Here is a 13,612-nt window from a genome sequence, read left to right as displayed (position 1 = left end):
CAGCTTTTTTTTTATTCCATCTATAGTCTTGCAGCACATTCCCCAGTGGGTTAAGAAACATTGTATGATGCCTCCATGCATTGCCAATATTCATAAGGAACACTTTCCTCTAGAGAAAAATTTGGCAGCAGTTTCCATTTTGTCTCTCTACATGAAATAATACAGATGTCATGTAATGTATCACCTAGTAAAATATGGTTCCAAAAGCAGTTCATAGTGAAAACAGTATATACTTGCTCCTTCAAAATTAATGCAGCCTCAGCCATAGTTGATGTGACTTACCATGTATACTTAACACAGCTTTAATAGAAAAAGGAAACCTCATTAAATTTTAAATTGAAAATTTATTTTAAAAGTTATTATTTCTTAGTCACTCCATACCTCTAGGTAGACAATATGGTGATTAATTTTTTTCAACTATCAAAATTGTCTTAAAAGCAGTGCTTTTAAAACCAATCTCTGTGGTCTACCTCACTAAAACTGCTCATTTGGCTATATTATTATATTAACATCTATTGAATCCAATTATATGATTCATTTTCAGTGTCTAAAAGGATAGTTAAAACTTAGAAACAGCCATGCATATCCAAGTGCATTTCAAAAGCTTTGTGATTCTACTGGACAGTTATAAAAATTAATCATTTATATTCTTAGATCTTGATGCAGGTTCAAAATAATTATTCCTATTCATACTTTTTCTTGCCACATGAACATAGTAAAAAAGTCACTTGAATTTTTCTGGCAAGAGGAAATGATAAAGTTTCTCCTAATAAAGGTATTTTTGCATTTTGCTTAATAATATTCTGTTTCATAAAACAATTTCATATTAATGATGGCTATTTGAGGTGTCATTTGTCACATGTACCTAGCATGAATTTTATTTGAAAGTTTACATACTTTTGATAAACTGCAGTTATTACATTCTTTCTTTCACAGGAAATTCCTTTATCAGAAATTTTATCTCTGGAACCAGCAAAACCTTCAGCTTTAATTCCTAATGGGGCCAATCCTCATTGTTTTGAGATCACTACAGCCAATGTAGTGTATTACGTGGGAGAAAACGTGGTCAATCCTTCCAGCCCACCACCAAATAGCAGTGTCCTCACCAGTGGCGTTGGTGCAGATGTGGCCAGGATGTGGGAGATGGCAATCCAGCATGCTCTCATGCCAGTCATTCCCAAGGGCTCGACTGTAGGTTCAGGAACCAACTCACACAGTGAGTCTGCTCCAGTTTTGTGTCTGTAGAACAATTGAAGAGAGCCTCTTTGGGGATGACTTATTTTTTGAGTAAAAATAAGTAAAATAAAATAAGTAAAAATAATCTTAAATAGAAGCTGCTACACCAACTAAGATATCTCATTAAATTACCCTATTTTATTGTTTTCTTTATCTTATGTGGAAATTTGAAGAAATTCATGGAAACCATATCTATTAGGCAATAGAAACCTAGAGCTGTTGGTCATAAAAGAAGGAATAATCTAGTTAGCTTGAGTTTGATCTGGAATGCCAGTGTTGTTATTTGCAAATCTGAGTTAGCATGTTCCTTCCAAACCACCTAACATGGTACACTGTGCAGGATACTTGGTGTGCAGAATACTTGGAAATTCTTGATAATTGTCTCCTGAGAGGAAATGTGTGTTCATTAGTAGAATGAGACAGATTTTACCAAAATGCAACCATGATCAAGTGTTGAGGATGAATTTTAAAAAGATATTTTAGAGGAATATCTATGTAAAAATGTGTGATTTTCAGATTTCATAATGGCTATTAATAACAAAGCCTATGGGGGAAAAGCCTATTTTTCATATATCAGTATGCTGTCTGGTGATCGATCACAACTTTTCAGTTGATGTGTAAACCAGTGTTTACATTGGTATAATTGTATACAATGTATAATCGTATACATTGGTATAATAAATAGATTATATATCTTTATTTTGGTGCTAAGCATTTTACAATGAGGTCTCTATTTGAATACCTAAAACAACCCTTACAGATGGATGTTAATGATTTACCTGTGTTACAGGGGAGGAAATCAGGCCATAGAGAGATTAGGTTGTCGTAGCCTTACCAGAGCTATGAAACGGCAGCCAGCATTTCACCCAAGGCTTCATGACTTCAGACTCTAAACTGACAAAATACTGTTTTTCAAAGCCAAGTACAGAGTAAATCTGTAATTGTGAAAGAAAGAAATATTCTAATGAACATTTTCCTGGAAACATTTAATTGCTATAATGTAAAAACAGCCCTGCAGCTTGATTAGTAAGCATGTATCTATTTTGCTGTTACTTTTCTTACTTCTTTTGTGTATTTTTTAACATGTATTTCAGGGGATATTTCTGTGAGTATTTCGGTATCAAATTGCCAGGTTCAAGAAAATGTGGTAAGTATGCACCTACTAATATAAAACTTGGTAATGTGATTTTTTTTTTTTTTTACTGGAAAATAAGAATATCCTAAAATACCTGTTTATTTACCTAATATTTTAATTTTTCAGTATTTTCTAGAAAATAAAGTAAGTCTGTTTGGATATTTTTCTTCCATAAGATTTTGGAAACACTACATTATGTGTTTTTTAAAGTTATTTTCTATATTCTATAGTGTGGAGGGCTAAATACCTATTATTCATCTCAGGTGAACAGTTATAATGTAGTGACTGATTTTTCCCATATTTGCACACCTTGGTATTGGAATTTTGATGGTCTATTATAACACAACACCAAACAAAGTAAAGTCTTTTAGTTGCACAAGTAGCTTAAATATGCCTTTACTCTCATTCCTTGATTGCTACCTAGGAGTGTTGTCTTGTGACAAAGAGTTGTAAATGTTTTTAGAGTCACTTGTCCATATCAAGAAGACCTCAGAAATCATAATGTTTTATGAGTCCATATTCTAATGCCCTAGTCGGCTGTGCCACATAACTCCATCTTTTTGACTCAGTTTTTGAAAATTATAGATATGTTGTGAAATAATTTATTGTACTTTGTTGCGATAAACAGCCAAAATGTAGTAAGGCTTTTCCTACTCCATCCTGTGACTCAGACCTTTTGCTCTCTTTTGTCTACTCTAACTATGACCAAAAGCAAAATGTTTACTTACACTAATGTGAGTTTGATTTCTAAGGAATAAAATCCATGAAACTGTTCATCAGTAGTTATAGCTTTGCAGCCTTTGCTAAATTAGCATAAAGTAAACTGAAAACCAAAACTGCTTTGAAGAAAATTAGGAAAACTTCATAGTAAAGGTTAATTGTATTCTTATGCTGTCAATCTTGAAATACATTTCTAAACACTTGCACATTCCAGTTGCTCATGCTCAGACAGAGAAGACTTTGGGAAATAAAAGTTAATCTATATGCCTCTTGGAAAATTCTAGATACCTGTCAGGTTGTTCTACCCTGTTCAGCCATTACTGTCCACTGAAAATTTGGGGTGCACCTTTGAGCCAAAGAAAAAGATGGAGCAGCTGGGACTCAAAATACTGGAACAGTATTAATTTGTTTTATTGTCTCCAGACAACCTTGAACTCACCCCCACGAATACTCTGAAGGGTTAACAGAATGGAGACAACTGGTAGTTGTTTTATAGGGAGGGACACAAAGGAAATAATAAGAGTGAATAGGATATGATGTAAGATGTAAGAGGGTAGGATTTGATGTAAAAGGGCTCCTTTTCTTTTTTTCTTTTTTTTTTTTAAGATTTTATTTATCCATTCATGAGAGACACACAGAGAGAGAGAGAGAGAGAGAGAGAGAGAGAGGCAGAGACACAGGCAGAGGGAGAAACAGGCTCCACGCAGGGAGCCCGACATGGGACTCGAGCCCGGGTCTCCAGGATCACGCCCTGGGCCAAAGGAGGCGCCAACTGCTGAGCCACCAGGGCTACCCAGGGCTCTTTTTCTGAAAGGACACAGAGTATAAGAGTAGAGGATAGGCAGAAAGTTCACTATGATATAATAAGAACACATAAAAAGAAAAGTATTGCTTGTGTTTTCATGAGTGTAATCATCAAATCAGAGACTGTAAGACAGATTAAAACATAATGCTTTATTTAGCAATTTTTATCTCAAAGAGAAAAGAGTAGACATTTGGATCCTGTGACCTTCAGAAGTAATAAAAATGGAAGAGTTTAGCTGCCTCATAGATGAGAACTTCACAATAGATTGTCATCCTTTTATGGTATCTCCAGCTCACTCACAGTGAGTTAGCCCATTGAAGTTAGAGTCACCTGGGTGTGGATGGTTGATAAAGAAGCATCCTCACCATCCTAGCCATAGTGAAGTGATTAGAATCATGACTTACACAGACATGTGATTGGGACTGATGATTATTTAACCTGAAATTTCTAAATAACCATCCCAACAAGCAAATCTCTTTTTGAATATTTATAGTAAGTAGCATAGTATAGTTTTAAGTCTTACTTCTCTCTGTTAAAGCATATTTGACTGAACATCACTAAACCTCTGATGCTTAAGAGCCAAATAGTTTATAAAAAACATTACACTATTAAATTAATCAAAGAGTGTGCTTTGAATTCTATAATGATGCTGCACATTTCATCTAGCATTTACAATCTCACTGTTTACGTTAAAATATCTAATAATATTTGTGATATATATAACAGAATTATATAAAACTTGCCAGGATTAATGTTTTGTTCCACTTCATGTTTGTTTTTCATTGGACTTGCACCTGCAGGACATCAGCACAGTATATCAGATTTTTCCTGATGAAGTACTGGGTTCTGGGCAATTTGGAATTGTTTATGGAGGTAGGTTAGTTCACTAGTATTTTTATTGACATAGAATTTTAACTGCTTGTATTTAGAACAGTAAGATCTCCAAGGACAGTATGAAAGACAAGGCCTATGTATATATATCTCTCTGTGTTTTACCTTTTCAGAAATTTCTCTTGAGATAGTCACTATCAGGAAAACTGGGTCTTTCCATCTCGTAAAAGAAGTTTTTCTAGTCCTAAAAAACTTCTTAATTATTAACAAAGTCTATACATGATACTGGTTAAATATTGGTTTATTTATATAAAATATTGAGAAGCAAGGAAGTTATAATTAATAAAATAATTCGTTCCATTTCCTTTTAGCACATTTTATCAGAACTCTACCAAAATCCATTCACATAACTAGACAAATCTTTTAATTCTAATATTCGTGACAGTGTATTTCATTAAGGTTGTCATTTTTTACGTTTTTGAAATGGAGTACTAAATTCTTATCTTTTTTCTTATTGTCAAGCTATTTCATGGATTTATGATTTTAACCTCTGCTGTTTTTGATTCTGGCCAGTTCAATTATATTGTTCAAATATTTAAGAAACATTTAATATTTATCTTTTACCTGTCCTATAAACTGACGTCACAGCTTGTAGTTCCTGGATATAATCAGTTAAAAAAATATCTTTTTTTGTGAGGCAGGATGGCTCTGAAATTATCACAATGCCTCAGTCAGTATTATTTATGATAGTATAATATGTGCTTTATTAGTGAAAAACTGATTAAGTTATATTCTGTCCTAAAAAATGATTTTGGCAGCACCTGGCTGGCCCAGTCAGTAGAGCATGCTACTCTTGACCTTGGGGTTGTGAGTCCAAGACCCACATTGGGCGTGGAGTTTACTTAGAAAAAATTAAAAAATAAGAAGTAAGTTTGATTCTTATAAAATGCTCAAATGATAATTTTTGATGGAAAAACCCACCAATGAATCAGCAGACACTGTGTTTTTTGTTGATGCGTTAACAGTATAACAGTGCTACACAGAGTATTGCTCTACAGTATAATAGTTGCTTGCAAAACAAAAAGCCATGTGATATAGAACATAGTAAATATACATAACTGCACAGAGTATAGGGGTGAGAAATGAGGTTGGAGAGAACAGAAGGTGCCAGATAATTTGTACTACCCAGCACTGAAAGACCAGGCTCAGGCGGAGGCCTCCATAAGGAAACTGAAAAGTTAAGACTGAACACATTGGGGATGAAATAGATGAGAACAGCTATCCGAAGAGAGGTCAAGTACTGTAAACAGTAACAAATGAGAAGAGACAAAGAAGAGAGTAAAATCAGTTTGAACAGAGATTGCAGTGGGTCAAAGAGTAAATGATGTCAAGGAAGTAGGGAATGACAACAGGACAATCTGGTAGTGAAGGAAGGAGGAGTCAGAAGGAAGTCAGAGGAGTCAGAGGAAGAATGAGAGTGGAGTGTAGGGGAAAGAACACTAGATTTACAACAAATGTCGATACAGAATTTCAAGTGAGTTTGTATGTGGAAAAAAACTTGAGTAATTAGGTCAATTTTTATGTTTTAATTTTCATATTTATTTAACACTCCTGTATTCTATACCTACTATAGTGTAGAAGTTAAGAGCTCAGGGGTACCCTAGAGACTCCCTAAAAAGTTTGTTGTGAGGCTTAAATGAGATGTAATGTATGTAAAAGACCTATCATGTGATGACAGTGGTGACAATGAAGTGATGATAATGAAGGTTTCCAGAGTGTGTATAATTATCTGGACACTGTGTGCACCTTACACGTCTTATTTCGCCTAATGCTCACAACAACCTTACCTTTGAACATGAGAAACCTAAAACTCAGCAGCCTTAATGATTTGCACAGGGTCACAACAGAGCTAGTAAGTGAGAGCCAAGACTTTTTATTCTTTCCATTATAACCTGCATGGGTTTATCAGGACTCTATACTTTCTTAAGGAGAGCATTTTGCTGGTGGTATAAGATTATCTATATTAAGTAGCCCAATATCCTGTTTCTAAAATGTGTATTTTTATGAGAAAATATCAGGTTGTTGCTATATATATAGCTTTTAATTCCCACTTTCGTGTTCTAATTTGTGGTTAATTTTATAGTACATAATTGATTTAGAATAGTGGAGCTAAGAAATGAAATCTTTATGGATAGAAGTCAGTGCTCATTAGAAATGTTAATTTATTCAGTGAAATATTTTTATAATTCCCCAAATCGTCCTCGTAAATTCTGGTGTTCTTTAATATTGATGGTATTTAATAACACCATACTAATATTCTCCCCTCTTTTATTTTAAAGGAAAACATCGTAAAACAGGAAGAGATGTAGCTATTAAGATCATTGACAAACTCAGATTTCCAACTAAACAAGAAAGCCAGCTTCGTAACGAGGTTGCAATTCTACAGGTACTTCTTTGTTTTTCATTTGGAGTCTCTAAAATACTCCCTCAACTTCTGCAAAACAGAGAAAAAAGTTATTCCGGTATCTGCAGCATAGATTTTTGGGACCACTTTAAAATAACTGGAAAGGCAACTCGAGCATCAGACTACTGCCTGGGTAGTATCTCTCCTGAGTCTGGGCAGCAGTTGTTCTTTTTTCATGTACTTAATTCTGGGTTTTAATATATTATTAATGCTCACTAAATGGGTAATGTTTCAGCCTTTGCTCAGAGTGGACATGCTGAGACCATTTTGTTTTACATTATAAATGACCTTATCTTCATAAGCATTCCTCCTTTATGCTGTGATAATTATATGAATTGAGTATGGAACTGTCATCATATCAAGTACATGAGTAGTATATGCCTGAGAATCAGATCATCTTGGTATTATTAATGTCCTTTTTGTCCTTTAGTACTGAGCATGTTACTTAACTCCTTTCATTAACAGTAATCCCTTTTTCAAGCCAGATATGTTAGTCAAAGGTATTATGTGGTACATATAATTTTTGTAACCATTAAAACTTTTTCCATAGACTAAAAGGAAATTGAGCAACTGTTTTCTAAATGTGGTCAGCCTAGCTATTCAGTCTAGTAGCTATTCAGTCTAGACAATTAGGCCATTGATAAATTTCCATTTTTTATATATCCACTCTAATTCTCTACTTGTACAAGCTGGTCATAATTTCTAATTCCTAGCTTCATTGAATAATTTTCATTTGAACATTGCTACCAAAACAAAACAGATTGCATTTCTTCATTTATTGTTTCATTTAACTGCCATTTATTGAGTTTCGTAAAATAAAAAGTTGAAAAAGTTGCAGTTTTCTGCCCTAAAGGAGCTCATGTGCACAGACAACCAAAAATAATGCCTGCTATACATAGAAAAATAACATAGACTTTTCTGGGACTCAGAATTTCTGAAGATGGTGTTTTTGTGCTTTTGGACAACTATGTAACACAGAGAACTACCACAGTATTCTCTGTTTTCCTGGGGAAGATGATAACCACGCCTCTGATGATGCCAATTTCATAGATTCATAGCTTAGTGCTTGCTAATCAGTTACCAAAAAAGATTTTTTTTTTAGAAAATTCTTAACTTGGCAGCATTGAGCTGTAAATGACGTCTGAAATCTTTATAAATGACATCATGCCAAACCTGGCCCCTGCTCTCCCAGTCTCCACTCCCAAGAGGTGTCCTGAAGGCAGATCGTTTGCAACATGCCAACCTCCAGACTGGCATATGTACGGAGACATTTATCCTTCCTTACCAGACATGAGAGAAGCTTCCTGGCTAACGTGGCTCTGTCACTCTACATTTTATTGTGGTGGCAGAGAATGATTGGATAGAGGTTGTAGGTCTAATATTCTGTGCCTAGGCCCTGTAATTGGCTTTCCTGAGCCTGTCTGTAGGTATCAGCTGCTAACTCCATAGTGAGGTAGAAAAATAAAATACCCTTGAGCATAAACTCCCACCTCCTCTTCTAAAAGAATAGATGCAGTCAACAACTCAAATGCAATAAACAGACATCTGGCAAAATTTTCACTATGATTTTCCAAAAAAAATGTTTGTTTAAATTGAAAGTCAAGTTCTGCCTCTTGGGCATGTGGAGAGCTTGAACAGTTCTCATATTATGGCCTGGAATCTCAAAAATTCTCTTCACTTATCACTCATCCCCACTGTCCCTATCCATTCTTCACTTTATTCATCAAACTCCTATTAATTGAGTACATATCATGAGCTAAGCACTATCCTAGGTCCAGTGAATACAGTGGGGACAAGATACACAGACCCTTCTTGTTGTGGATCTTTTTTTTTTTTCCCAGGTGGTTTTATTAAAGCACAGGGACAGAACTTATGGACGGAGAGAGCTGCCTGTTGTCATGGGTCTTAATTTGAATGACTCAGCTATACCTTCAGTCAGATGTTTGCAACTTATTTATGTGTTGAATTTTCATCAAATAACATGTACCCTGAGTCTTACTAAGTCTTGGCTTAATTGTGTGCATGTACAGAATTCAGGAGTTCATACGTTATTATAAAGTTGCCAATTGTTTCAACTTTGTTCATCAAAAATAAGGGTCTCATCCTATCTCCCAGCTGAAGCAGATGAAAAAAAGCTTTTAAACCTTTTCACCATTGTCTGATTCATCAGCCTCTTCGGAAAGATTATAATTCAATATGCAGAGGCAGTGAAGTTCAAGCTCACCTCCTTTGAGTCTTTGCTCAGATGTCATCCAGTGTCTAAGTATCATTCTTACCTCATTTAAAACTACATTCACTCAAACCCCCTCCCATCCCTGCCTCTGTACCTCTCTTACTCTAATCTGTGTTGTTTTTTTCTTCCATAGGACTTACCACCTTCTACTCTGTTATAGAATTTCATTTATTGTATTTGTTGTATGTTTCTCTCCCTACCCCCAACCCCAACCCCTTCACTAGAATATACACAGGAGGGTAGATATTCTTTTGCTTATTGATGTATCCCAAACACCAGAAACTGTTCCTGGCACACATTACGTATTTAACAGATATTTGTTGAATGAATATTTATTGAATTAAAATTGTACATAAACACCATCCTGTCACATAAAATGGCCTACATAGTATCCAACCAGGTAGGGGAAGTCTAAGCTGCATTTGTTATTAATGGTTAATTGGTTAGTTAGTTAAGGATTAACTCTGGTTAATGGGTGGGGTTAGTTCTTTGAAAACCCTCATAGCCTCATTTTATATTTCTTATCAAAAGTAAGAATTCTTTTTGGACCTGAAAAGACAAAGTAAAGTGATAATGGGGATAGAGAATGGGGGTTAGAATTCTCACTAACTGTTATGTTCAGAAAAAGTAACATCATTGAAATTAACTGGACAGTGAGGAAAGTTTTCTTTTCTTTTTTTTTTTTTTTGGAAAGTTTTCTTTTACTAATTTGGAGGAACAGAATTCTGTTGCTCTGGATATAAACGTGATTCCTAGAAGCATTTGGTATCCTCTTCCTTGTGGTCCCCTATTTACGAAATCTGGAGTTCTAGTTTATGGTTGTGCTTGGTGTCTCATGAGTCCTGCCCAGTCCCCTTCCTCCTGATTCTATAGAAGTGGCCGTGTGGGCTGAAGCAGAAATCCCTGCTCCTGCAGCTCTCCTAGTCCTCTGGTCACATTCTGATTTGTTTCTGTTGTTTGTAAAAAAGCACCTTTGCTCATAGCAGACTCAAAGTCATGTAAATATGGAATATGTGAAACAGAATTCTTTCTTTGTCCATTCTCTCCTTTCTGTATAACCTACATCAAGGCTTTCCAAAATCTGATTCAGTTACTAGAAAATTAAGCTCTTCACATATTTTTGAATAGTTGAAAAATTAAAGCAAATGTGAATCTTACGGCCTAGGTATCTCTTATTTAGATCATTTCAAATAGCCCTGTTTTCATTAGGTGTAAATAGTTCATCATTATTATTATGTTTCAAAAGAATGTTAATTAGTGTAGATGGCAAATGTTTCATAAAATCCCCAAGGGATCCTACTTATATTATTATTTTTAAAGTTGGATCTTGATTTTTTTTTAAGAAAAGCAAATTTGAAATTATTTTCTTTCTTTTCTATTCATGAAAACAAAATAAGATTGTTGTTTGATGATTAGGGATATCACAGAAAACTGACCTTTTGCAAGGAGATGCAACTATATCTTATAAAACTTAGAAACTTAAAATCTAGAGCAAATAATAGTGGTATGATATATTTAATACACTTCATCAACACAGACTTGTTCAGTCAGAATTATAACACTAGCACTTCTGTTTATGATACAATGTGTGAAAGCATTTTGGAATTTAAAAAGGACTGAATATAGAATACATAATATAGAAAAAATACATAAAAATTTTATAAGCCATAAATTAAATGTATCCCCTTGCACTTACCTCTAAAATTACCTCTATTATTCTGGTTTCTCTGTGATGAGGCACTCCTCTTCCCATTTAAGTGTTTCTTAACTTAAAACAAAAGCAACAACCAATTGTGGTCCTTATTTGTCTAGGCTGCCTTGCACAGGTGCATCCGGTCCTCCCTTTTCTATAGTAGCACTTTAGATTTGTGCTCTACTCTTCTTTCCATTCCTGTTCATAAATTCCTTTGTCTTTAGTTTCTACACCTTTCTTAAAGAAAGTGAGAGGTCCTTTTGCCACCCTCTTGTTTTCTACTTCTGACCACCTATCACCTTTTGGCTATTTTTCAGTCTTTACCCAGCTTCACTAATCTCAGTCCTTACATAGCATGGATCATTTGCTCCCTGACTACCATACTTAGAGGATCCAAGATCCTGTTTCAAATTCCCTGCTGGTTCCTCCCACCTTCTTCTGGAACTTCTCCTTTCTTTCATCTAAATGGCTTATGCTAATGTGGAACTCATTCCCAGAGTGAGGTCATCCACTTTAAGAGTGTCCTTTGTCATCCCTTCCCAGGTCATTCCTTGATTTATCTTTTGAGTTCTCATCTTCCACAGGCACTTGAGTCTCATATTTTTTACCTTAGGACATCTCCACTTTGCTGTGACAATCTCACCCCAAACCAACCGGCCTGAAACCAGACAGAATCCTAATGTCTTTTCCTGCAAGATACTCTCTGCCTAATTTTGTGTTTTCATTCTTCCAGTTTCTAAGGCAAGAAGCTTTTCCTCAATTTATAAAAATAGTAAGTCAATCCTCAGTACCTGTGAAGTACTTCCCTTCTTTTATACAAAGGAATGTACTGAGTCTCTGGGCCATATAAAAATGAATGAAACCATTTAAGATGTATATCATCTATCTAGGCTGTCAGGTATAAGTAACTACAAGTCAGGATAGCTGTGAGAGCATAGTGAAAGAAATCATGGGTTATGACTGAGGCCAGGTTATTGGAGTCAAGGAGAGCTTACAAGAGAAATATGACATTGTTGAAGTTTTGAAAGATTCATAGGTTTTGATAACCAAAGACATGTTGCAAAGGGTTATTAGGCTGAGGGGCCACCTTAGTAAAATAAATATTCTATGAAAAAATGAGTAGAAAAATTTAGCTCGTTTTAGAAGAGTTGCTTTCAAACATTTTTCTTCATGTATCCTCGGAAAGAATTCTAAAAAACATACTTGATTGTATATTTTTAGGATGACAGCTAGAACTATTTTATCAGACACTTAAAGAGTTTTAATTTTGTACTATATTAAAAATATTGATATTTAAAAATAAGGCTATTATATAACTCCTTTAAATGTATGCATTAGAATCTCAATTTCTACGACATTGAGATTCTTTACCAATTATTTAAAAAAATATATGAATGGGCTCCTCTTTAACAATATAATTCACAACATACCTTGTTTTCTTTGAATATATTTTACTTTTCCTACAAAATTATATTGCAATGTAATGCGTTTTTTATACCTGAAAGTCTTTTATCAGTGTCCTCTTTCATAATTATTTACAATAAAAATAAGGACATATTTTAAATTTCTTGATTACAACACTTCAGTAAGTGTTTAAAGCATTCCTTTGGGTTCAGTTCTCATTATAGTTAATAGTAAAAGCTTTATTCTGTAAAATGTTATCTATACTTGTTAAACATAAAAAATAAAATGTTACTGAAAATACACTATTTATTGAGATTGATTTTTTTTAAGATTTTATTTATTTATTCATGAGAGATACGGAGAGAGAGAGGCAGAGACATAGGCAGAGAGAGAAGCAGGCGCCATGCAGGGAGCCGAATGTGGGACTCTATCCCAGGCCTCCAGGATCACGCCCTGGGCCAAAGGCAGATGCTCAACCATGGAGCCACCCAGGCATCCTGAAATTGATTTTTTAATTTAGTTCATAAATTGATGAGTGAATATTACTTACTGTTTGAATTAGACAGAATTCAGCAACCATCTTATTTCTTATTTTTAAACTATAGGAGCTAAATTGTAAGCCAAAATAAACAAAAACAGTGATTTATTTTCAGAAATTCATTTCAGTCCTCTCTCCATTGAAACCCATTAAATCTCTAATTGAAGCATTAATTAGAAACTAAGTTACAGATGAATGGATTTCCAAGTTAGAGTCATTCACTTCATACTGGGACAGTATTTTCAAATTTTCTCTCTACCTTTCTCTCAGAGGATTTTTCTCCCCATGCCAAGACACTCTAGTAATATTTGGAGTAAGAAGCATCCATAGGAAGGGAGAAAGATTATTATGAAAGGAAATGTGGGGATGGAGAATTTGAGAATTACACAGATATTTTCAGATCTGTATTAGAAGTTACTTGTGGATCAAGTTACTGCTATGATTCATTCATTCATTCCTTGTATGTCATTAAGTGCCCACCATGTTCCAGGAAGTAAGGATATAGATATAAACAAAACAGATTTTTTTAAAACTCTATAAACAAAACAGATTT

At 34.6% G+C, this 13,612-nt stretch overlaps 1 protein-coding gene across 6 annotated transcripts in view; it reads left to right on the top strand.

Annotated features, from left to right (window-relative positions):
- PRKD1 (protein kinase D1) overlaps positions 1-13,612 on the top strand; it is a 322,843-nt gene that overhangs the window by 272,929 nt on the left and 36,302 nt on the right. For all 6 annotated transcript variants that reach the window (XM_025442324.3, XM_025442322.3, XM_049113594.1 and 3 more), the window contains 4 exons: positions 937-1,216; positions 2,331-2,383; positions 4,697-4,769; positions 7,067-7,173. In XM_025442324.3, the coding sequence (XP_025298109.1) occupies positions 937-1,216; positions 2,331-2,383; positions 4,697-4,769; positions 7,067-7,173 (513 nt within the window). The remainder of the gene's footprint in view (positions 1-936; positions 1,217-2,330; positions 2,384-4,696; positions 4,770-7,066; positions 7,174-13,612) is intronic.

The sequence above is a fragment of the Canis lupus genome, chromosome 8 (assembly GCF_003254725.2).
Source record: "Canis lupus dingo isolate Sandy chromosome 8, ASM325472v2, whole genome shotgun sequence".
Lineage (NCBI taxonomy): Eukaryota > Metazoa > Chordata > Mammalia > Carnivora > Canidae > Canis > Canis lupus.
Note: the sequence above shows the minus strand (reverse complement) of the source record. Positions and strands in the feature narration are given on the sequence as shown.